The sequence below is a fragment of the Anopheles maculipalpis genome, chromosome 2RL, assembly GCF_943734695.1.
Source record: "Anopheles maculipalpis chromosome 2RL, idAnoMacuDA_375_x, whole genome shotgun sequence".
Lineage (NCBI taxonomy): Eukaryota > Metazoa > Arthropoda > Insecta > Diptera > Culicidae > Anopheles > Anopheles maculipalpis.
In genome coordinates this window covers 96277854-96303469 of record NC_064871.1, presented here as the reverse complement: position 1 = coordinate 96303469, position 25616 = coordinate 96277854, and the positions used below count along the sequence as shown (strand labels likewise).

Here is a 25616-nt window from a genome sequence, read left to right as displayed (position 1 = left end):
CTTTACCCGTAGAGAGCTTTTCCCGGTACGATTCTAAGCCGGTCAAGTACGTTGAGCTATCGTGGTCGGATAGCTGAGCTTCACTCGTATCCCGGCACGTGTGCGTCTCATTATGCTGGGCCTGGGTAGTGATTTGAGATTCCGATAGTGTCACATCGTAGACAATCCGACGCAAAAGGAGGTTACGTATGCCACGTAGCACCTGCGTAACACCGACACCAGAATCCCTTCAGCGTGACAGTACAAGAATTGTAATTGGAAGCGACCGTGGAAGGTTACTTCGGGGCCTCCCATTGAAAGGAATCATTAATTATCCGAAGCAGATTATGCCGCACAGTTCCAGAATATCCAGAGCACGGTGAGGAATCTTCTTCGCGCTGGGAAGTAAATTTTCGGTCGTGCACGCGCTACGTACACAGTACGGTGCGGTTTTGTGATTGTAAAATGGCGTGTCCTTTCCCACCAACGGTCCACGTGTCTAGGAAAATTAATTAATCATCGTGCCCCCGCCAGGCACTGCACGGAAGCGTTCTGGGAAATTTAAAAACAAAGCCACTTTCCAACAGTAAAAGGCAGCCTTAACAGAGCAACAAGCGATCCTTCGACTTTGAGCTTTGACCTAACTGTCGTACCTTCACCAACTCCAACCAAGAAGTCGTACAATAATTTTTCAATTAACGATTAACCTTTCCGGCAGTTGTTGTTCGGTGTACCCCGTGGCACGTGTTTGTACGTATTACTTGCTAGGAACTCTTGTACATAGGATGTCCTTTTTTCCGTCCTTCTATTTTTTGGCAACCAACCACAGAAAGCAACCAATTGTCGAGGATTCGCTCATTTCTCCACCGCAGCAAACCGAGGATAAGTGCCTCAAAAAGTGACGTGATAAATTAATGCCCAGTCTTACGTACGACGACGGGGCGACGGCGCTTGGGTTCGGTTGTTTAATTGTGCATCGTCCCCTTAGAAATGGCACATGAAATGGATAATGAAACGAGCCATGAAAATTAAAATGCAAAGTACACCGAAGAAGACAGCGTACTAATCCTCCTGCTCCAGACCGAAAGCGGTCTGGACTGCACGACATCCTCGAACAGTTTTTTTTTTTTTTGTTTCGTTGGTCTTCCGCATGTTGGCGTATTTTGTTTTCATGAATCCCTGGGCCCTTCCTTCCTGTTGCTTCGAGTTTGTTTGTTCTGTTCTTGCTTTCCTTCCATATACAACCGATGGGCTCGGATCGGATGTGCGCGTACTTGCCCCGAAGCATCGTATCGGTTGACGGGCAAATAAAATTGTGTTTATGTTTTTAATTTAATTTTACGATTATTGCTGCTGTCTTGTTTCTGGTTTTTTTTTGCGCTCGTTGCCGCCAGTACCGACGACTTCACTTCTGCTCACTCGGACTCGCTTTATGAGATTCAGATTTGCGTGTGCTCTCTGTACCGCTTCCCGTCGAAGAATTGCTGCTGCCTGGATGACACCAAACCTCGTGGTAGTTGGCATTCCGATGCAAAAATGTTGCTTTATTACATAGCAATATGCAACGTTTCGCTTCGGGGCTGGTTTTTGTTTTCGTGCGTAGTAAAGTTAATATTTTTCCTGCATCCTTTTTGACACTGATGAAGCTATTCAAACTATTAAGCTTATACTTGGAGCTGGCTTTGAGTTATGTAATGATTTTTTAAATTAAATTGCTTCTTCTTTGAGGATTCAAAGTGTTTACAGGGAGGCATTTCAAAAACTTGTACAAAAAGTAGAAAATTCTTCCTCTTCATGATCGTGACCTTGTTTGTATCTCGACACGAGAGAGAAAAACTCTTAATCGAAATTAAATTTTAAGTAAAATCCCCCTTTTCCAATATTTAAAAAAAAATAATAGTTTTGTTTACTACAAGTCTTCAAGAAGAAGTCCTTCGTCTCAGTCGCAGTAGAAATTTGTAGTGCGGACATGTTTTAGTCGACAGTTCAAAAACAAAACACTTCAAAAATAAAAACTCCCAAACCACGGCACGAAAACTAGTGACGGGTAAACCTTCGTTAAGGATGTTTGCGGTGTCGTTTTCTCGCTTCCTAAACAAAAAGGCTATCTGCGTTTCGGTCTCCACCCTCAGTCGGATCGAGCCGGGAAACCTCTCGAGGGAGATTTCGTTTACTATCGTTCCGTTTTTTTTTTGTTTAAACTGAACAAAAGTAAGCACGAAGATGTGATTTCTTTTTCAACTCAATTTCTCAAAGCCAGGCCATATAAAACGAGCTTTGACGACGGTTTTTGCTTCCTTTCCTTCGCGAACTCAATCAATTCTCAAGAGGGTTTCGTCCCATGTTTGAGAATTCGTCGATTGTGGAGATGTTCTGTCATTGGCAGGCAAACAAAATTGTGTCCCTTTGCTCAACTTCTACTCTCTCTATCCAGCACAACTTCAGCTTCACCTCCAGGGAAACCGAACTCAAAAAGGTAAACAGATGCGCAGCTTTCCTTCGCATGTATTGTGTGTGTGTGTGTGTGTGTGTATGCTGGTGGACTGCGACGCTTCTGCTAGAGCGTCCGGACATTTCGGAAGAAGGACATTAGCACACAAAACCGCTCACTCGTTCCGGGCAACCTTCTTGAAAATGGAATTGATTTCCTCAAGTGTGAAACAACCGTACCGAGGCGTGTCACGTCAACATGCAGCTCAGATTTCATATTTACATACAAGAAAATCGGTACGGATTATTTTGCTAGCAATGACTGACGACTATTCTTACCCACTCCAAGCTGATAGCCTCAAAATGACTTCGTTTAATTTTCCCAATTCAAAAAGCGAACAAAAAATCCCATCTTTACCTCATTCTCTTGGACGCAATCGAACCCAACCCCGCTTTCCCATCTCATTTTTTCCCCCTTTTCCAAATGCTCGTTGGAATGGGAAGTGATCGTGATAATGGGCGATTTCTCTCCTGGGATCAATAAATAAATTTTTATCGTCACCGCTGCGGTAAAAACAAAAAACTTGTCCGGTGTATTTGCAGTCGCGGCTCGGCGCAGCCTTCTCGAAGCAAAGGAATGGTAAGGTTTGTCCTGATGTCGCGCGTAAATGGGCAAGTTCCTTCCTTCATTTTTTTTTCGCTCTCCCGCTCTCTACGCAGCCAGATTGTGAAGTGTTTCGAACCAGTTTTGTTGTTGTGGTTTTTGCTTTATAGTAAGTTTGACATTTTTTATTTTACATTATTAAAATAGTAACGCTCGAAATGCAGATAAATGCCACCGAGTGAGCCAAATAAATCAACTACTTGGAATAAAAATATTCTGCAGAATTGACGTCGCCTCGCCGCTGTGATGAAGGAGGAAAAGGAGGAAACTTGTTTTGATATCCATTTTGAATGCTTTTACAACTCGGCCAACTATTGCTATCCTTCCCACGAAAAAAAAAGAGATCCTTTCTCTCCTCGACCAACTTCTTGTGAAAGTGGAAGATTTCATTTTGTTATTTCCTGCCGATAACAATTTGTCAATTCACGACCAGTGCAGACCGCTGATCGATTAAACGAATGTTCTAGAGTTTTGCCCGACAAAGTTGGGCAAAAGACTCACCCCTTTTTTTTTCGTTATAGTAAGTAGCGTGCAGGAAAGTCCTGGAAATCAAAACATTGTTGCTAAAAGCTCTCGCATTTTTTGTGCATCGCGTGTTGTTGTGCTTCAAAACAAATGCCAAATAGACGATCAAACCGATCAAACGATTTTGATCGGTATAGCTACATTATATCTCTATATAGACTGGGAATACGTCCCCAAAAAGGCAAGAAGGATTGTATGGTTTACCGTTAGTGATTAAGTTATGACTGCCCGCGGTAATCGCGAATTCCGTGGTAAAGTGTTAAGAAGGAGGAAAATTAATCGTTAAACAATGTGTCATAAAATGTAAATGCTGGCGGTGATGATAGCGGACATGATACGGAGGCAAAATCCTCAAGGCATGTAATGATTCTATGGCCAGCATTTGCCTTTCATGTAGTCATTAATTTAGATTTCGTTTGCGAGCCCGAAAGCCTCGCCAGCTTAGGTTCGAGAATAGGAAAGGCTGGAAAAGCAGTTTTCAGCGGTTAGGCATGATTTTCACGAGTTAAACAAAGTCATCAACACTAGCTCAGCAGGATCTTTTCCTTTTTCCGTTTCGCGGCATTGGCGTGGAAAATCGTGAACATACCTTGTGCGTGTCCCAGAAATGCTTCTCGGTGTCCGGTCTTGTGTTTCATATATGTACAAACAGCAAACAACACATTATACATTAAATACGAACATAAAATAATAAATAAAAATCTTGCATCGAGTGAAGGAAGCGCGTTAATGTTAGGCAACTGCAAAACTACCCCAAGACGAGACTCAGAGACGGCACCAGCGCCTATATCTGGGGGGATGTTTGTATATTAAATAAACGAATAACAAGGCAGCAAACAAACGAAAAAGCTGGCTTAGGAGCGAAATGAAAGCATTATAAATAATATTATATACTTATACAACAAATCATACTAGGCAAGGGAAGCAAGCTCGTGGTGAATAAGATAATGATAATGATAAAAGTGTACATCGGATAAAGAAAACAACAAAACAGGCAAAACGCGCATCAAAAATATAAACTATTAGAAGAATCTTTACATTGCGTGTGTTTATTTTTTTTTCCTGCTACAAGACGATCGGTTTTGTGGAAGAAATTTTTCCTCCCGATAGTATTAACACACATTCCTTAGAGCATAAGCATGTCGCTTAGGAACAGCGTAAACTCTATTTCTCTTTAGGTCTTGTCTGAGGACTTTGAACGCTCAAGCAGTGCAGAAAACCGACTCGATGGATGAACGAGGGAATGAAAGAAATTCTTGCCAAACCTCCACGGATCCGCGTGCCAATGTTGATCGAAAAATAATGTCTCCCTCACCCGTACCATGTTGTAGAATTCTTCAACGGTCCTCCGGTGTAGTTTGTACAGTGTGTTTTGTCGTATTTTGCGGTCGCCAGCCTTCCTCCGAAGCGAAAAATATTCCGATGTTATTTGTATCCGAAAGTGCAAGCAAATTTTGCATCACAATATTATTTCGAATAATAGCAGAACATACTAATGCAGAATGCAGCATTTTCCAGATAACAATATCTAATTTTGCTCAGTTGGTAGAACAAAATACAACGCCAAGTGCTTGCGCTTTCACTTTTACATTTGAATTTAAAAATTTCAAGCACGCTACCAGTTACCTCCTCCATTGGATGGATCGAGATTTTCCACAGGGGGGTGGAAGATTCGAGGTGAGGCGTTCCGCAGAAAGCTGCGCGGTCCAAGGACGCATCCAACGGTACGCGGAACGCCCCGATCGGTCAAGGAATGGCCGAGTTATCACCGATTTTCCACAGGAATGTTTTAGTTTTTCCGTGATAACTGGACGGAGGTTGGTGGGATCGGGTTTTCTAACCGCGCAACCTTTTGTAGAACACCTCAACCCGATCCCACCACCCCCCGCCCAGTTATTACGGAAAAACTAAAACATTTCCGTGGAAAATCGCCGATAACTCTGCCATTCCTGGACCGATTGGAGCGTTCTGCGCATCGTTGGATGAGTGTTTGGACTGCGCAACTTTTTGTAGAACACCTCAACCGCGTTCCGCGTACCGTTGAATGCGTCTTTGGGTCTCTTCTGTGAAACATTTCTTCCCGAACCTTTCATCCACCACCGCGTAGTTCTCGCAGGAATTTACCAATTTTCATTCCACTTAGGGTCCCAGAAAAGCTAAATCCGCCTCTGCGTGGACATTGAAATTTGTTTATTTTAGGGACCATGCACCGTTTTAATTTGTCTTGGTTTTAATTCTTTTTTTTCAATATTTTGACGCGAGTTTATCGCAGTTTTGAGGTAAATCAGTAGCGCATCTAATCCCCTGATAGGGCTACATGAATATGCCATATTATTAGGCTTTACAAAGTCGATTCGTTGTAATACAAGGCCTATACAGCCGTTTACTCAACACAGCACAAGATCTTGCTTAAAATAATATCCAAAAAACAAAAGAAGGTAAGTCAATATTACATCACTAATAAACTAGGAAAATGACGTCAAATAGTAAAAAAATAACGCAATAATTTCCAGCCTAAAAATATCGCTTCTATGGGTGTCTTGTCGCAAATATTGTTTCAAGCCCCTACCAAAGCGAAGAATATCAAGTCACGTTAAATGGATTACGCTAGAGAGACTCTCTCTCAAATTATCCTAATTCTTTTCAACTATAAACTGACCACAACCGCGATCCGTAAAATTAAAATCAAATGCCCACCGCTGACAGTGAAATCTCCCCCACCAAACCTTGCACCGCTTCTAAATTGGAAGAGAATAAAATTTTATTTCTATCAATAGAAATATTTCATCGAAAACCTCTAACAAATACCCACTTTTCCCGGTATATTTTTTGGGTCCCGGATTAGGACGTGTCACGTGTGTCTATGTGTGTGAATGTTTGTGTGTGTCCTTTGCTCCATTCTTCCCAAATTCGTTCCCATACTCCTTCCCAAACATAATGCTTCTCGCTGGATGCTCATCCGGTTATGCAAAATGAAGCAGAGGAAGAAATCGAAATGGATAAAGAAAAAAGATGTATTTGACCCCAAAAACCTGTATTTATATCCACAAACGATTATGCCACACACCAGCGGTACCAGATTGCCGCCACATAATTTCGCGCCCGGTTCACCCCAAACCCACCGTGGGTGAGGGCCTGGAAAAAAAGGGGATGGTGTAGCATAAATCCTTTTGCTGACTGCACACTCCACATCACGTTTCGATTGCGTTTTTTTTATTATAAAGAGCGCAACCCGATGCTCCCGATGAGGATGATCCAAATGGGGGGAACCAATGGGGCGTTCGACTGGAAAGGACTTTAATCACCTCCCGTTTCCCGGTTGGGTGCATTTTTTCCAATTTCGATTGAAAACGATGCATCCGAAGGCAACAAATAGCAAAGGGGAAAAGAAGTAAAATAAATAAACTCTGTGTGTGACATTCGTGAAAGCAGTTTCACCACTCACAGCACTATAATCATCAGCATAGATCGTGTAGGCAGGTGTGTGTGTGAACGATTGGTTAATTTTTCACCCACCCGTCCACCACGTTAGTTTATGGTTGATGATCATTATGCTGTATGATGTCCTTTTGTGACGCATCTTTCCATAAAAAGCGACAAATTGCTTGCATAATAGATTAATTTATGAGCCTTTTGACAACCTAACTAAAGGGACCATCGACTGAATCATCTGTTGTGTGAAAGCTTTAACTTTTTTTTTGTTTGAATAAGATGGTATTAAAGCATACCACAAAGCTGTTACGAAGGTGTATTAACAATCATTTGATGAATTTCGATCTTTGTTTAAATGTTATAAAAGGCATACAAAATCGCTTTATTGCCCATTTTAGTTATAATTTTAAATAAATAGGCTATTTTCCCCACTATTTTAAATACTTTCGATAGAAGCTGAACAACAGAGCCAAATTGATTCGTCGAACCATTCTCCCAAATCCCTCGGTGTGGAATGAACGTCATTTTAGTCCGAATTTGTTACCCAGAACTATTTCCCAGCTTCCGTAGTTCGGTTATCCTAATACCAATTTCGACCGAATCGAATTCTGTTAATGGAAGCCAATTTTTCCGTTTTAAGTGATTGTTCTGGGTAATGAAAGTAGTTACTTGAAGCTGCTTAAACTATGTTACAAAAAATGGAAATATGAAATGTTGCTGATTGAAACAGAAGAGCGTTTTCAGATGGAATTCTATGAAAGCGCCTAAATGTATGCAATCAGCAGCACAATGAAAACTTCAAGCATTACCGAATGCTTGAATCAGTGTTTGAACATATTGTTAAATATTTTTAACGTATAATTTTTAATGTTTAACGTTTTAATATTTATTTCTAATTTTTTAATTGATATTTATGAATATAAAAGGTGCGAAATTAATAATCCTTTCCAACACTTTTATTTGCTCTCCAAAACCCACTGATTGATGAGCCTGCACATTGCTGTTGAATTGAATCAGTTTCAATTGCGCCCACACACACGTACACTCATCCACATCTCCTAAATCACTTACCCGACCATATATCCACTAGATACCAGCCCCATCGATAACCATAGCTGTATAATTCTACTGACAAAATAATCTATTTCGTCATTGCCGCCGACGCCACCGCCAGCAAATGCGGTCAAATTGGTTGTGTTGACTAAACCTATGCGAATCTCAGCACACCTCACGCTCAACCTACAGAGCAAAGTGTGTACACATTGATTGTTTGCACCGTAATATCCCTGACTTTATAGTGTGGTGTGCTCTGTGTGCAGCAAAGCACAAACAAACATACCGCCAGTGAACGATTTGCCCGCCGAATCTTGGCCCAGAACCGGACCAGTGCCTCCTCTGGCCTTCCTATCTGACGAATTTTCCCCCTCAACGTCCCAGCAATCGATGTTGCGGCCAGCGGTAGCATGGTAATTGGAAAATTATGCAGATTTCAAGCTATTTCGAAACATTTTCGGACGGTTTTCTCTCGGTTTGTTTGTGAGCAGTCCGCAATGTATGCGCTGTGTGACGAGCGTTCATTGAGCATCCTTCCCGATCAGATTAATGCGATCAGGGGAGATTTTCTGGAGGATGGCAGAATGTAGGAGGTTAGACTGCAGTGAATGTAGTTACACACTTCATTTGAATCAATTTTTCAAAGAAACTTAACTTCAATTCAATCAAAATCACCGCCATAGATAGGTATACGCCGAGCTTAGAGCAAATGCTTTTTTTAAATATGATTGTTTTGAATTTTGTAGACTATGTAGATGAAATAGTTTGACATGTTTTACCTGAAATCTTTTAAAAATATTCAAATTATTTTTTAAAGCTCATATCCATATGTAAAAAATAAAAGTAAAATGTTTTCTTTTGCTAGTAAAAAAACGCAATTAATTCTAAAAAAAGGATAATTTTACTTTGCTTCTTATGTTTTGTTTGCTTTTTTTATTCATTAATATTCAAATTATTTCAAAAAGTGTAGTGTTTTTCCCCGCTTTTTTACTTAAAACAAAAAGGAGCTAAAAGACGATTAAAAACATGCCTGTTTTTGATTCGCAATCAGAACCTTACAACAGTCCCGTAGCTTCGGAACCTTGTAGCGCTTCGAAACGTCGTTTCACTTGCCACGCGCCGACGCGACAACTGTCAAATCGCTTGTTTATCTCGCTTCACAATAAACGTGCTCGCGTGCTGTGCATACTGCCGGCATTCGATTTGTGGCTTTTTCTGTTGAAAAATAGGAATTTACCCTGCTGCAAACGATAAACTGTACATTCAGATTAGTTGTTACGTTCGTTAAGTCTTAAATTACTTTAAACAAAATGGTGGAAATAGAGGACCCGATGGAAGTATGTGTTGCAGTACGGAGTTGGTGTGTGGAGAAAGTGGAATGTTTTTTCACGTGTTTCTTTCGTTTTTTATTATTTCTTTTACGTGGTTTAGGTTATGGAAGCGCCGAAGAAACGTATACCGGATAATATAAGGGCAGAATTTGAAGACAGTACCGATAGTGAAGCAAGCTTTACCGATGAGGAAGATTCGGATGAGGAGGTAAGCGTCTGCCTTAGGGAGAGTGTCATCGTAAAGCGCTTTATTTCTTCTTTTACTTATCATGCTTTTTGTTCTTTTGTGTTTCCTCTGTTCGGTTCCGTCGTGTGTAACAACAACTCTATAGCTACGCCAAGCGTTTCTTCGCAATGAGCTGAAACCAGGTCTAAATGTGATAGTGCGCAAAGAAAAGGCACCGGTGAACGATAAGATACAGCTGAAATCGGCACTCGAGACATGCGTTCTCAAAGTCCCGTGGCTGGAGCGTATGGATCTTGTAAACGATCTAGCTCCGCTCACACCCGAGCTGGCGATACAAATCGAAAAGCACGAGCAAAAGCGTGAAAACCAGTTCAAGGGCAACCGGAAGATACCGTACGTTGCGCCCGAAGCCGATACCGTGCTGAACGACTTCAAGCGCGAGATTCTGTTCCACCGTCAGGCTCAGGCGGCCACTGTCGAGGGCATTAGGAAGCTGCACGACCTTGGCGTCGCAACCAAGCGGCCGGACGATTATTTCGCCGAGATGGCCAAATCGGACGAACACATGCAGCGCATCCGGAAGGTGCTGCTCGACAAGCAGGAAGGTATCGCGAAGTCGGAACGCATTCGGCAGCTACGGGAGCAGCGCCGTATCGGCAAGCTGATACAGCGCCAGGCGACGGAGAAGCGCGACGAGGAGCGAAGAAAAATGTTGGGCGACATTAAGAAGTTCCGCAAGGGTAAGCTGGCCAACCTTGACTTCCTGGACGATGACGATGGTCCGCGGGGTGAGTTCCGGAAGTCGGGCAACGCGCCGGGCAAAGGTAAGAAGGGCAAGACGGTAAGCGCGAAACGGAAGGCACGTGATGCAAAGTTTGGTTTCGGTGGACGTAAGAAGGGCATGAAGCAGAATACGAAGGAATCGTGCATTAACGATGGCCCGCGAAGAAGCATGGGTGGAGGGAAGGGACGGAAGAAGGGTGGCAAAGCGGGCGCAAACAGTCGACCAGGGAAGTCGCGCCGGGCACAGATGAAGGGTGGTAAGGGTGGTGGGCGCAAGAAGTAAGGGAGTGGTTCGTTAACGGTGGCCAAACACGGCTGCATTGACACGATTTAATGTACATTTAATGTGTATTCCCGTAAGGCTTTTTCTCTCGTACAATAATTTCCCTTTTTCGGAAAAAATAAACCAGAAACACATGGAAAACATAACGAAGAAATGCAACACCTAATTTTTTAGGTTCAACTTATCCATCATCTTAGACAGGTTTAGCACTTTTAATTTTGTATTGAGGAAGTTCTGTATTCTTAATAGAACTTATCCTTATCCTTGGACGTTTGCTGTTAAGCCTAAGGCGTGAATTTATTTTCAAAAAACTTTCCTAAAGCTAATCAATGTTGGTAATACTTTCTCATCTCCTTTCGCAACCCTCTTTAGGGAGTTGGGGAACTTTCCCTTTGATGTGTGTCTCAATATCGCACATTCAGTCAAAAGGTTGGCGGATTGGAATTTACCCCCCATGAGCCGGTGACTGTGGGCGTCGTTGGCTTTAAAGCGATCGCGGACCGTGTTTAACGAGGTGTAAAATATTAGTCATGATTAAAGCTAAGGCGCTAAAACGGTTCCGAGATGGTGTCCTGCCGAAGTTCCGGTTACGGTACACTTAAAATCGATTTTACAAGTAAATAAGCGTTTCGCGGGAAGTACTTTTAAATTTGCCAGATAAATATTATAATCATTCTTCTCGAAAAGCTTCCATCCCTTAATGGACATCCACGATACGGTTCACTTTGTCGCATCTTAAAAATGTGAACAGCTGGTAAATCGAAGGGAACATGGCTAGCTAGCGGAGCGTTCTAAATGGCCTTTGCAGGCGGAAAATCAGGTTGAAAAAGATTTTTTTGCTTTTCCGAGGCACTGCCACACTTGAGAAATAGCGTTTTATGGAAACAAAAGATATCACATGGTATATAAATATAAAATAAAGATATTACACAAAATAAATGGAAATATATCATCAAAGATCGATTATAAAAATCGATAAGCTAATTGGTTAAGTAGAAGCCTAATAAATCTTTTTATTAAATCATAATAACTTGTTTAATAATTATTCAATGTTATACTTCAATCTAGAAAAGAGGAGGAAAATCAACATCGCAAATTCACCAAATTGTTCCGCACCGCCGTCGAAAACATCCATCCGAAATGGTTTCGATTTTGAAATTCGGGTAACAAGAGAGCATGAAAATTAGAAGGTAACATTGATCCGCCAGCTGGTTCCAGGAGCTGGCAAATTTCGTCCAAAAACCAGTCAAATTTGAAATCCGAGTAACAGGAGAGCATCCAAATCAGGAGGCAGCATCTCGGCGGGTGGATTAGCATGCGCTTTTGCTACTTGGGTCATTCGGTCTTATCAGTTCTCTCTCTTGGGAGAATAGCCACGAGAGAGCGATCCTTTTATATCCGATCATAGCCACACCTACTTCTTTCTGTTTCATTACTCCACTACAGATAAAGGATCGCATCCTAATACTCAGTGACATCGGAGTGTATAACAAAGAGAAGGAGAAGGCAGACATACGTTGTCGATAACAGCGCGTCGATCAGTACGCGAGAAGGAGAAGGCTTGCTTCTTGTACGATCGTTGTTATCTTCTAATTTTCATGCTCTCCTGTTACCGGAGAATCACATTTCACTGGTTTTTCGGTGCAAATTTTTGTTGCAACCCGGTATTTTGTCCCCCAACACGGATCCAAAATTCCAAATCTGGGTAACAGGAGAGCATCCAAAACAGGAGATATCATCTCTATCTACTTTCTGGTATCGCAGGAGATGATTTGTTTCATACAAAACTGCTCAAATTTGATTCTCCTGTAAAAGGAGAGCATCCAAATCAGGAGGTAGTATCTTGGCTGGTGGATTAGCATGCGCTTTTGCTACTTGGGTCATCCGGTCTTATCAGTTCTCTCTCTTGGGAGAAAAGCCACGAGAGAGATATCCGATCATAGCCACACCTACTTTGTTCTGTTCCATTTGTCCACTACTGATAAAGGATCGTATCCTGATACTCAGTGATACCGAAGCGTATATCGGAGAGAAAGAGAAGGCAGACATACGGTGTCGATTACAGCGCCTCGATCGATACGTGAGAAGGAGAAGGCTTGCTTCTCGTACGATCGTTGTTATCTCTTAATTTTCATGCTCTCCTGTTACACGGATTTCAAATTTGGCTGGTTTTTCGTTGCAAATATGCCAGATCCTGGTGCCAACTGGGGGATCGACGCTACCTCTTCTTTTGGATGCTCTCCTGATACTCAGATTTTGAAATTGGTGCCGGTTCGGTTGCAATTTTTTCCACAGACGGTTGCGGTCCATTTTCTTTTTGCTTTCTGAGATGAGTGAATTGCATTGCAGATTGAAGAGAAATAACTAAATAATTAAGGATTCTACGATATTTTAACTAAGGCAAATTCTGTAAGGATACAGAATCCTTCCTTACAGGAGTTCCAGGATCAAAAAATCAAACCCAATATCAATGTAACTGATTTTTCTTTATTGAATAGCGTATATATTTTGTTTTATCTACAAATAGAATAATTAAGAACATTAATTATATGCATAAGCTATTAAAAATATTGATCAAAACACACACAACGAAATTTTGTTTCCCGTTAAGGGGCCGCGAAATGTGTGCAACAAAACAAAGCTTGCATTTCTTTTTAAACGAAGAGAAGTTATTTAAAAACAACCGATTAAAACTACCTTTCAAGTCCATAGCAAACTGCAAACGTGGATCTTTTTCTTTTAAATCTCTTTTGATATATATTTTTTTACTTCGCTTCTTGTGTTACTAAACAAGAATAATAAACCAGGAACAGGAAGCGAAGGCAACACGCTACTAACAGGGCAAGCAATTTGGGTAATTGTGTCTAACGGTTTAATCACTTCTGGAGTTATGAGTGGATTTTCTTCCATTGTTTTTGTTTCTCTTACACTACATTAGGTTAAATTAGAATCAGTTTACGCAAATCTGTGAATCGAATTCAATGTACATTTTTGTTTACGAAGCTCATAAACAAACGGCACTACTAGAACAGCTATAAATGTGTTTTTATGTAATCTATTGGTTAGTATAAGAGTGCATCGCATTTCTTTCTACTCAAAAATACTGCAGCGTTCGTTTCCGCCCGTGTGCTGTGTGTGTGTGTGCGAGTACATGCAAGTTTGCGTTGTATTTAACCGGATATGTTAAAAACTGCGTTTAAATGCATCGAATGTGAGAATGTAACGTGTAGTTTTACGAGCGCGGCGGCCTCTTCAATTCGTATCCTTATCCTTATTGCCCAATTTCCGGACTTTGCCTTTTTCCATCCTTTTTTTGTCTCCATTACGAATTTTTGTATTAGCTCTGCAGTATTTTTCATATTTTATATGTTTAAAACGAAGCAAAAGGGGAAAAAGGGAAGGAAAAAACATAACAAGCAATTTGCATAAGTTTACAAATAAAATAAGGAGTAAATATTTATATGTATGTATTATATAAAACGTATATGTATGCATATGTATAAGGGGGCATAGTAGTACAATAAAATAAGCTAGTGTACAGGGTGAGGGGGTTTTTTGTTTTAGTACTTCTTACGCTCCCCAGATCCACGTTCACTTGAGCGTAATGCGTACGCCACCGTTCGGGAGCTTCTTCATCATGTTCCACACCTGTATCCGCGTCATCTTCGCGATCGAGATATCATTAATGGCAACAATCTCTTCGCCGGCATGCAGCAGGCCTGATTTTTCGGCGGCACCACCTGCAAGAGACAGAATCGAACCGTGAGTAGCTGGAGGATTTGAGCGGCATCCAGAGCCCAAGCGCTTACCCATGAAGATTTTCTTGATGATTAACGGCTTGTTGCCGGTCGGTGAATCGTAACCACCCTCGATGGAGAAGCCGAGACCGGCACCGTCCTTGTTGATTTCGACCATGCGACAACCGTCCGGGACTTCCGCGGTGGAGTAGGACGCTGTTTGGATAAAGAGGGTGAGAAAAGGGTGTTTAGAAGGGTTTGATTGACATCAAGCGCAGAGATCGTTATGGCTTTTCATAGCTTATTTCCAGTTCAATGTAACGTAAATGGAGCAGAAGCTAGCTAAAGGACTGGACTGAAGCTAGTGAATCTCGAATGACACATCAAATTGTTCTAGTATACAAATAAAGTACATACCGTTGTCAGTAGCATTGCTAGAGGAACATTTGGACACATCGTCTGCCGACAGGAGACCATCCTCGGATGCGGTACCATCGAATACACTTTCAGCTGATGTATGAAAATTCCAGAAAAACAAGCATTATTATCAACCTCGTCAACCCCAAAAACTACTGTTCTTCTCACCTTCATTCGATGCCACATCCATATGGTCGAGATCCAACGAACGGGACGCTTTGTGTTGGATCTTGAGCTTCCGCTCGTACTCCGTCGCAATCTCACTCTTCTCCGCCAGCGAACTGAGCGAACCCATCGAGGGTCGCTTTAGCTTCGTTAGCGTATCGAGTACGAGAGACTTCGATCGGGTGATAACCATGACCACTTCCGGTCGTGGTGTCTATAAGGAAAAAAACGAGAATTTAAGTAAAGGTTCACTTGAAGAACATATCCGTATACGTACCTTAAGTACGCTGAGTGACTCGCGGTGCGTGAGGCCTCGCATGCTGAGCCCGTTGATCGAAAGGATACGATCGCCCTTCTTCAACCGTCCGTCCCGGTCAGCGGGTGAGTTGGTGAGAATTTTATGGATCTATATCAAAAGAAATTGGAATAAGAATTAATCCAAAGGCAACGCTCCGGAAAATTCCAGTTTGCCCTTACCGTAATCTCCTTCGCCTCATAATCGGAACCACCGGCCAGCGTGATTCCGATGCTGCTCTCGGGCGTTTCACGCTGCAGCACGACGACAAACGCTTCCGGCGTCGCTAACGGTGGATCTGCCTCTTCAATGATCAACTGCAAGTCCTGCGGTGTGATCAAACTGTGACTACTTCCCAGCGACGAAAAGCTGCCATAATCCGAAGGTGTACTCTGAAGCGTTTGCGACGATCCGGTACAGTTCGGAGCGACACTGCCCAGCCCGAGACTGTTCGTTTGGAGCGAGGAAACTCCAGACGAGGAGGACGCCAACGAATCCCAGGACGAGAAACGATCGTGCCCGTTTGTGGTTTTTGGTGTCGCATGTACCGGAGGGCTATTGACCGTGCTCGGCACGGTAGCTTGCTGTGCTACTACCGGGGTATCTCTCGCAGGCTGTTTAACCGGTGTCGGTATCACCGTACTGTTGGCGGACTTCGATTCGAATGACTTACGAATTTCGGCCAAATTTAGCTTCTTCGTTTCGACCGACGAACGAAGCTCGCGTCGAACCGGAACTGGTGCTGGGGAGGGTTCGGCTGTTGGGACCGATCGTGGCAAGTTTGGAGGTGACATTTTCTTCTCCGCGCGCAATCCAGCAAACACTGGCGCTGGTTCCGGTTCTTTGTGGGAGGTGATCGTACGGGCTGCTTCATGGCGAACCCATTTGGCAAGATCCGACATCGAACCGGAACCGTTTGGTGCATCGCGTGAGATCTTTTTCGGTTGTTCAGGCACGATCGTCGTCTGTGGTTTCTCAGCCAAGGGTAGCGGGATTGCCGATGCAACGATCGGATCCTCGACGATCGCGTTATCCTCCAGATCGGACACAACTTCCACATATGACGCCACCTTTATCACCTTATCGACGATGCTATCGACACTGTCCACCACTTTATAGTGGGTTAGTTCCTTCTTGTCCTGCTCGTAAGCGGTTTGTTTAGCCGAAGATCCCAACGAACCATTCGTGAGCGAGCTTCTTGGTTTGGACTTTGACTTTCTGCGTTCTTCCTCCTCGTATCCATCGGTACTGTCCCCATCCTCGTACCGCTTCGACTTCGTACCATTTCCGAAAGCTCCTACATCTTCAATCTTAAGATCTCCACGCCCATTACGGCACTTGGCCGAAGCGAGCACATTCTTGCGGTTCATGGACGCTTCAGATGAGGAAGACTTTGAGAGCTTTCGGCTAATGTCGACCGTTGGTGTACTGCCAACCGAGCTACAGCTAGCCTGCGATCCGGAGCTGGACGTTAGGGTCGAATTCGAACTCGTAATCGATGTGTTCGTTTCCGAGCTAAGTGTACGCGTGAGTGCGTACTTCTCTACGGGTGGAGCTGGTGCAACGGGCGAAACCGGTGGTGAGGACACACGAGAACTCAACACCGAATCACTATCGTCACCACTCTCATCCTCCGTGCTGCGCAAACAATCCGAGGATCCACTTTTCGGTGGATAAACGAGTGACGTGCGGGGAGGTTTCACCGGTGGCATCGGTGGAAGTGGCTTCCGGAACGTTGGCACTGCCAGCTCCGATTCCGATTCGAACATCTTCGGATCGGCACTTTGCTGGCGTGTGGTGGACGATCTCAGCGCAACCGCTGGCGAAGGTCCTGTCAAGGAACTCAGGCTCGTTTTGGGTGGCATTGGAAGTGTGCTCGTTTTGCGACTGTAAGAAAGTGCCACTGCCGGAGGTTCAACGGAGGGGGTCGATTTGGAAATGACACCGGACGAGAGAATGATTTCCGAATCCTTGCTCTTGATGATGGGCAATCCGATGATACGCGATTCGGGCAACACCTCCGTCTCGGGGACCTTCTCCGGGATGACGAGTCCGCGCAACTTCGACATTGACTTTTTGCGCTGTTCTAGCAGGTTCGAGATGGAGGACTTCCAGCGATCGTCCGTGCTGGTGGCACTGTTGTTGCTACCAATCGATGCGAGACTGTTTCCATTCGAATATCCCGAGAAGCTTGTCGTGCGGGCGAGCACTTTCGACCCATCCACACCACCAGCTCCATTCGAAGAACCGACCAACGGTTTGATCGATTCGGTCCTGTTCATTGGGTTTAGATTCTCCACACTGTACGCCTTACCGAGCACAACCGGTTTGGAGGTTTCCAAGCTAAACTTAGCTTTGTACGGTGTTGTGTTGTCCGTGGTGGCGATCGTCGCCATTGTCGTGATCGACGATATGCCTCGATCTACCTCGTCCAGGTGCTCCACACTGTGTGCCTTCTTGCGAAGGGTCGCGTACGTTTCGATCGCTTCAACGGACTTCTTCGAGGTGGAAATGTCTCGCGAAGAACCGAGCAAGTTCTCTGAACTTTTGGTGAAATCTTTGCTAAACTTTCGTGGCGTCGTTGCCGGAGCTGTGCTAGCGTGCTGCTGTGGTACCGGCAGTACGGCTCCTTCCGCATCGGCCGCACTGGAAAACATAGCGATCTTGTCCCGTACGCTCTTTTCCGATTTCTCATCCTTTCGCCAGTTTGATCCGACCAGCGATATCCGGCCCGTTTGCTGTGGGGCTGCGGGCGGTTTGCCCTGGTGAAGTTGATGATCGGGCACGTCCACCGAACGACGGCGCTGTTCGAACACGCTCTGCAGCGATTGGTAGGCTTGCGGGAGTTCCTTCCGGCTGAGCATTGACTCGGCGATCGAGGAACTGCGTGTTGGGAAGGGTGGTGGTTTGCGGAAACCGGTGTCCCCGGCGGGTGTGTGTCCGGTCATCTTGCGAGGTACCGGTGGTGGATGACTTTTTGGCAGATCGGGCAGATCATCATTGAAACTGAAAGATAGATAAGACAAGGAAAGAAAGATTGTTTTATCCGTTCCGTTCCTCAATCATGTGACCTCACACAACCGTCATACGGACCTGGAATGTTTGTCGTGCGATTTGGCGAGTACCGGTGCACCGTTCATTAGCGTCATCGCGGCCACCGGACCCGTGTTGGGAACGTTCCCGTTGACACTGTTGACACTGGCACCAGTGTCCGCAGCAACAGCAGTGGAAGGTTCGGTAAAGTTCGGCGGGAACTCATGCCCATCCGGTGGTAGTCGTGAGAATGCCGGTGGCGCTACTTTGCCACCATTCGGTGCTGTGGCGGCGGTGGATATGGATGTGATGGTGGCGGCAGCGGCGGAAGACGGTATGAGCTGATGCACGGTGCTGGCGATGGCGGTCACGGTGGTTGTCGTCGTCACTACATTATTCATCGAGTCCATGCTCGTGACACTGCCCGGGGCGGCACTCTTCTTGTCTGCGTCGGTTGTGACGGTCGGGTTAGTGACGGTGGCGTTCTGGGAGATGATGGCTGGACCTTCGGTGCTATCGGTGCCTGCTGCCGTTAGCCCGGACGAAGCGATGTGGCTGGACTCTGCAGGATAGCGATTGGCAGAAGAAGAAAGCAAAATTTAATTAGTATCTGCAAGCTGAATGTTGCGCACGGTTGCAGCTTATACAATATTAAATTCCTTCAACAAAGTTATGAAATAACATTGTGAATTTCTCAGCACATCGGAATCACTGTCGAAACGGGTGAAGATATAATGTTGTCTACGAAAGCGTTGATTCTGTTAATAAATAAATTCTAAATTGAGAGACGAATTCTACGCTGGCACATGGCAGAACTGGGGTTCAAGACCCACCCGCACAATTTTTCTGTAGTGAGGATTGACTATCCAAAAAAGTGGTATCAGTAAGTCAAGTGGATTGAGTTCTAAGATATTTGATTTCGGTAACATTTTTCGTTAGTTATCGATTTTAAAGGTTTTGTTGTTGTTGCTTTACTTTTAATTTTGAAATTTCAATTATTTATGTTTTTGTTTGTTGACCTTAAACATTCTAAAGAATAATATGATACTGTGCTGTCAGTCACAATTAAACTGTTGCTCTTCTTTCCTATTTTAATGCCATACACCAATCACTTGGCCCCATTAAACAATCGAGGCGTAGCGCGGATAAAGCACTCGCAAATTATCGTTTTGATTTGTTGTCTTGCATTTTTATTCGCTGCCCCGAAACCCTCTCCTTTGGCAGTACGCAAAATGTTAAAACAAAATCACGTCAATGATAAATGTGAGCCGGTGCGACATAAATTATCTACCAAATGGCTGGAACTCCCATTCAGCAAATATCTGTCCGGTTCCGCTATTTTATCGCGTACACACGGAACACACCGAACACATTCCTTCCAGCCACAGCAGTAGCAGCGGCAAACAAACAAACTAATCAAAACGATTTTTTTTGCAGCTATTTGCAGTTATTGCTGCTACTGTTTCAAACCCGGCACTTCACGGTCAGCACGTTCGTACCGGGGGCTGAAGCACTAAAGGTTAAGTAGTTCGCGCCCGCGTTGTAAATTGTTCATGCATGACTCAAAGCAAAAACCGCCGGCAAGCGAATGGTGGAATGTTGGGCGCCTCTGTTGCCGGAATTATTGCACGCTGTCCACGTGGGTGGGTGTGGGTGGCTGTGTGTGTGTGTGTGCAAGCTAGTCCCGCGTCCGTCCTCCCCGTCTACCGTTTTCAGCCGGATCATTTCCGGATGTCAATTTTCGGTTATAAATTTATTGAGTCGATCGAGCTGGGACTGGGGTGCGTCTTCACTCGGAATGGAATACCAATGACGATCGATTATTGACAGTTATACGACGCGTTCGGCGAGGGTTGTGTGCGGTGAATTATAGCAGATCACATCCGTTCCAGTTATGAGAGGGAAGACACAGCGATGCGAGGAGACATCAAGACGCCTTCGCCTCGAATTCTTTGGTGTGTTGTCCCTTGGAGCGGACTTTTTCGCTTTGATCAATTATCGAGAACGAGAAGCAAAAGGCAGAATACTTCAATAACGGACAGCAAGTCTCAATAGCGAAGTGTGCGGTCGCTAGCTCTACGCGATGTCGGATAAATAAATCAATAATTGTTTCAATCAACTTCCTTCCCTGGTAGTGCAGCGGTGGCAGCAGCAATCGATGGAAAAGTCAAAGTGATCTTCGTGATCCGAAGCTTCTAAGAAAATATTTTCCCCCTGATCGCCACAGCAAATCACAACCATCGGGCAGAACAACTTCGTGCAGATATTTTCTTCTGCTTCAAAACATCAAGGCATCGGACCGAATGTTGTATCAAACAGGCAGTTGTGAGAACTATTATCTCAAGACCAACCACCTATTTCCCCCATTTTGTTTCAATCATCTCAATGGCCGATAGATCCCGCTTACTTCCGCCGTGAATTATATATATATGGGTCATAACGGACGGACGGTCGGACTGGTTGTTCTTAAACGAAACGTGACCCTCGGGCGGGGTCAGTTGGTCGGGGCGAGTTTTATTAATCGCCTTCGCTCTGGCGGTAAACGCGTAACGCTGCGTCACCTAGTGCGTGAGCTAACGGCGACGAAACCATGTGCTTTGTCCACTCATCATCGGACGGAGCATTTTGGGCGTTGTGTAATATTCATTACACACGGGGAACGGATTTAACGACTGTAATTTTGAACATTTGCTCTCCATGGTACCATTGTTTACCTTCTATTTAGAGTAGTTTTTTTTCTTTCCGTGGGAGGGTTTTTCCCTATTTTTCCTGTTTGTAAATTAATTAGTGCTGGTGTGCATGAAAAGCTTCTGTAGCATGGAAAAATAAGCCTTGGAAATGCTTATTTGCATGTAAACCGTACTGGGAAGCGAAAGGGGTATTAAGAGAAGAACCTTTTCTTTTTTTAATAAGCCTTTCGAAACTTTGAGTTCGTTAAATGTACAATAAAATAGTTAAATAAAACTTGACTACCACACATTACCAAATAATTAATAAAATTTTAATGTAAAGGATTTTAATTACAAAACTACAGCCAGTGATCGCGAGGTTAAGTAAATGCTTATAAGTCTTAACTAAGAAATAATTTCTGGTCATCTGAATAAGAAACAAGGTAAAAATATTAAATTTTATTCTCTCTCAACTAGAATGTTGTCCAAATTGCAGGCTAAATTTATACAACACATTTTCAAATCGTCCATTTTATTGGAGGGATCGTCTTCGAATTGGAAACTTATACTTTTATAAAACTATGAATTTCATTATACAACTCAACCTCTTATGATTAATGGCCAATATTATAATACTAGAGTGACTTCTACAATAAATTTAAACATGACCGGGCTTGTAAGTCTATAAGGAGCATTGTTGCTTAGTTATTAGCTAATAGCGAATTTCCGGTATTTTAAGGATTTAAAATTTATTTGGAACACCATCTCGACAAAGTAGTAGTTGCATACTTTCAGGCGCTTCAGAATTGAGTAAAAGGGAGAGGAATAAAATTATGTTCAAATAGTTGACCGTTTATTAAGGAACTTTAATACAGATTTATACGTAGGAACAATTATATTATTGAGCCGAACATTACTTGAAAAGCTATTAAATTGGCCTGGGTATTAATGCTGAAAATTTCAACTCTGTTTTACTATTTTGTGTATTGCTATCAAAGAGTTTAAAGTAAAGGAGAGCGAAAAAAATCAATAATAATTTTTTAAACCTGATTACAGGACATACAGGACGCGTTTCATTTGGTTTTACGGAATACTTTAATCAATTATTATTGCGATTCTGCTGGTCCAATGAATTTAAAGTTGACCCAGCGAATAAAATTGTAGCTAAAAAAATCCTCTCACTCAACATTTTTTGTACACAACAGACAACGCTGGGACCAGAACTTTCCAGAACTTTGCCTGCCCACGGTACATGTAAGGCGTGTACAACTGCCCTCATAAGGAAAAACTTTTTCGGCAAAACGGTGCTCGCGCGCGTAGTTGGAAACATGATTTACCACCGGCTAGATATGCAAACTGGTTCTTCCGGTTGGGTGTTTCGAGGGAGCTTATGCGATTGCTTACTACAATCTCCGAGAAGGGAAAGAGGGAGCACAAGAGAAAGCGAACGGAATAAATCCTTCTCTAGTGTCCTCAGAATGGGTACACACACACATACACACCGGCAGAGACCACGGGGCGAAAGGCAAACACACACACACACACACAGCACAAGCAATGAAAGAAACTTAAATCCAAAACGGTAAAACATATCGGTATGACCTCCTCTCTTTTCGTTCCTTTGACTTGACCGGCTCTCCTCCCCGACTTGTCCCCTGGAACCACGACATTAATCCGGGGGATGCATCATCATCCCCCCACACCGGAGAGGTAAGATCCTGTCCAGCGGTTCGATTGTCACACCGCAACATTCTCCTGCACCCGCAGTTGGCAATGGTTGGAGAAGATAAATGTCGCGCCAGACTTGGACTTGGGTGGAACGGTTTTTTTTATTTTAGTTTTGGTCGTCTTGATCGTCTTCCTGAGCGTTAGTCCGTTTTGTGCTAGGGAAACACAGGGAAAACTGTAATAATGTTGCAATGGAGTCTTCTCATTACTCTACACACTGTAACGCGACTAAAAGGGCAGCGACGAAACTTTCCACGACCGCAGCCCTCGAGGGTTTTCGCGCCCTAGCTCGAGAGGTGCGACGATCGATTCTACGATCCTACAGTACACGATAGCCATTTGTGGAAATGTATCTAATTTCTTCGCTCTACTCGTTTCTCGCCACCTTTTGTCTTGCTCTGGTGTTTGGAGTCCGAACAACCAACTGTTCGTGGCACAAGCGAACAAACGCTCAAACGCCTATTTTGGCGAGAAGTCACCACGTCAGCACTATGGGGTCGATTCGTCGGTAAACCGTGGTGTTTAAAAGTGTTTGTTTGGAAGAGTATTTTGGCTACATGTGAACCGAAAAATGTTTGATCAAAGATGCACTTAGCAGGATCTCGGTTGAAATGACGCCACTGTACATTTACATTTTTTTGACTTTCATAGCCAAATCTTTTCTAAAACTCAGAGGCCTGTATTAAAATATTTCTGAGTAGATGTTCGTTTGAAGGATTTAAGCTTTTGTTAGTTGAGGATTATTTGCAAGAACGCGAATTCAACACAAGAATTGAATTTCTGACCAGCATCCACAGCCGATATCGCTTCCAAAGGGCGAAAAATCTTTAACCTCTCTACTCGTCTGGTACAACACGGCAGCAGACACCTTCTAAATGGCAAATACGCCTCGTTATGTAATCCGGTTCTGAGCCAAGAGTTCGCTACATGTGCTGCTGGTCAGTAACCTATGCCCTCCCGCCTGTTCCGAGGCTGAGAGTTGGTAGGAAAAAATCTCACCCAGTCCACTCACCACTTGGGCGGATGAATTTGGATTTTATTTGTGTTACTTTTAACCGGAATGCACACACGGAAGTGCATCGATGCCAATGCACCCCGCAACAACAACACAGCTGTCCGAACAACCAAAAAAAAAAAAATCTCTCCTGGAAATGTGTGTTTTTTCTTCTCCATTTCCATCCACTTTTAACACACACACACGCATACGGCGCATATGGGGGTTTATTTTTAATCTAGAAAATGCAGCTGAAATGGCCGTTTGAGCGTGTTACACCGGGCGTGCGCGCGCGCTTGGATTCCTTACGGTCTTCCAACAAATTGTGCCCTTTTTTTGTGTACTTTTGCTTCCTTAGAGCAGAAATAAATGGCCGAACGCGCGCGCCTAACCCGGCAGGAGGCCTCGAAGGCACACAAACACACACATATACACACGGATTCCAACGAGATTCTGCCAAGAGGTGTTCTCCTACTCGCGGACCAAAAGCAGGAATGGCGTGTGCAGAACATGCCATCCCGCTGCCCCGTTTCCCATTCTGTTGCTGGCTGCACCCGCCACGGTTTGCTCGATACGATTATGGAAGATCATGAGATCAGGTTGAGTAAGGGGTAGAACGATGTACAGAACAGCGAACAAAACGCAATCGGAAACTGGGTGCAAAACATGGACATGGGTTCATTGACTTGAGCCGTTTGTGTGCTGTGGGATTGAGAGCCACACATTTGGCAATCGAAGAGTGTGGTGATTTTATACTTTCTTGGGAAAGTAAAGTGTACTTTTTTAAGGCACATTTTCGATCTTTGAATTGTTATTGAACTTATTCTAATGATGTCTAAGTGCTAGTGAATAAAAATAGTAATTATTATAGCAACTGCAAAGCTGCTACGTTGCTATAAAAACAGTTCCCTTAGGATGGTGGTCATCAAGAACCACTGGGCCGGGAATGCTTCTGTTCAGGAATCCACCAGGTAACTATTAGAAAGCAGTTAACTGGATTAGACTGGTTTGGACGACGGTCTTTAATCGATATCTGGCCCATATCTTCGTCACGATCGGCAACGGAACCGACACGTCAAGTTATCACTCATTCCGCTCAGATCTTCACCTCGCAGAAGCCCGCAGCTTACAGTCACAGGTCCGAAAACAAGCTTTGTGCATCCTCTCCTATGACGCAATCTGACAAATGGCTACAGTTAAAACACTACTCTTCCCATTACGATCCAGTCGTTGGTCTATTTTCCACCATGGAACAACACTTAAGCCAATACACAGTAACGAAATGGCATGCCGGCTCTGGCTGACCGGTTGACTGACTGTTCAATGTCTTCAGCTCATCACCTCATCTAGAAGCCAGCTGAGATACCCAACCAAAACCTCCCAAAAGACTGGCGCATAAAAGTGGGTCGCAAATGACGATTTGCCCGGGTACCGCTGATTTATGGTGCGCCGAAACGCGACGACCCCAAGGCACTCTCTGCTTGGATTGCTGGTTGCGATGGGAATTTTTTGTTTTCGGGACTCGGGACGGGGGAAAAAAACGTGACAAGAATGGAGGCCATGGTGTCACATTGCCGAACTTTTTTTTTTCGTGCTGCGTGTGCTTGCGAGTTCGGCCCTAATGAATAAATGCAAACAGTTAATGTAAACTGCTTACTAAAGCCTGCCCAAAGTTACCAATCGCCAAAAAACAGAAGGAAGCTTTTGTTTGCAATTTGTGTTTCATGTTTTACTTTTTTTGGGGGGCTGAACCACGTACAATAATTTATGGTAAAAGATGTAAGCTTTGGTGTGTTAAGATAATGGAAAGATAATCGTATGTTTTAAAGTCGTTAAATTAAAAGTTTGACAACATCACGATCGTTAAGATTGAGAACTAAGGGTGCACTTTTGATGAGTGTTATTGCATTA

At 43.8% G+C, this 25616-nt stretch overlaps 3 protein-coding genes across 4 annotated transcripts in view; 2 read left to right on the top strand and 1 right to left on the bottom strand.

Moving 5' to 3' along the window:
- LOC126568014 (protein CBFA2T3) overlaps positions 1 to 25616 on the top strand; it is a 416394-nt gene that overhangs the window by 80955 nt on the left and 309823 nt on the right. The window lies entirely within an intron of this gene.
- The window catches only part of LOC126567784 (pro-interleukin-16-like), a 92223-nt gene that overhangs the window by 53865 nt on the left and 12742 nt on the right, over positions 1 to 25616 (bottom strand). Inside the window, exons 2-8 of the mRNA XM_050224082.1 lie at positions 18375 to 18876; positions 15464 to 18287; positions 15264 to 15392; positions 14990 to 15200; positions 14822 to 14914; positions 14477 to 14620; positions 14235 to 14407 (exon numbers count right to left, since the gene is read on the bottom strand). Of these exons, the coding sequence (XP_050080039.1) occupies positions 14259 to 14407; positions 14477 to 14620; positions 14822 to 14914; positions 14990 to 15200; positions 15264 to 15392; positions 15464 to 18287; positions 18375 to 18876 (4052 nt within the window). The 3' untranslated portion in view covers positions 14235 to 14258. The remainder of the gene's footprint in view (positions 1 to 14234; positions 14408 to 14476; positions 14621 to 14821; positions 14915 to 14989; positions 15201 to 15263; positions 15393 to 15463; positions 18288 to 18374; positions 18877 to 25616) is intronic.
- LOC126568336 (probable rRNA-processing protein EBP2 homolog) lies at positions 9518 to 10667 on the top strand. Its single transcript, XM_050224797.1, has 2 exons — positions 9518 to 9622; positions 9747 to 10667. Exons 1-2 carry the CDS (start codon positions 9518 to 9520, stop codon positions 10665 to 10667), a joined length of 1026 nt encoding a protein of 341 aa, XP_050080754.1.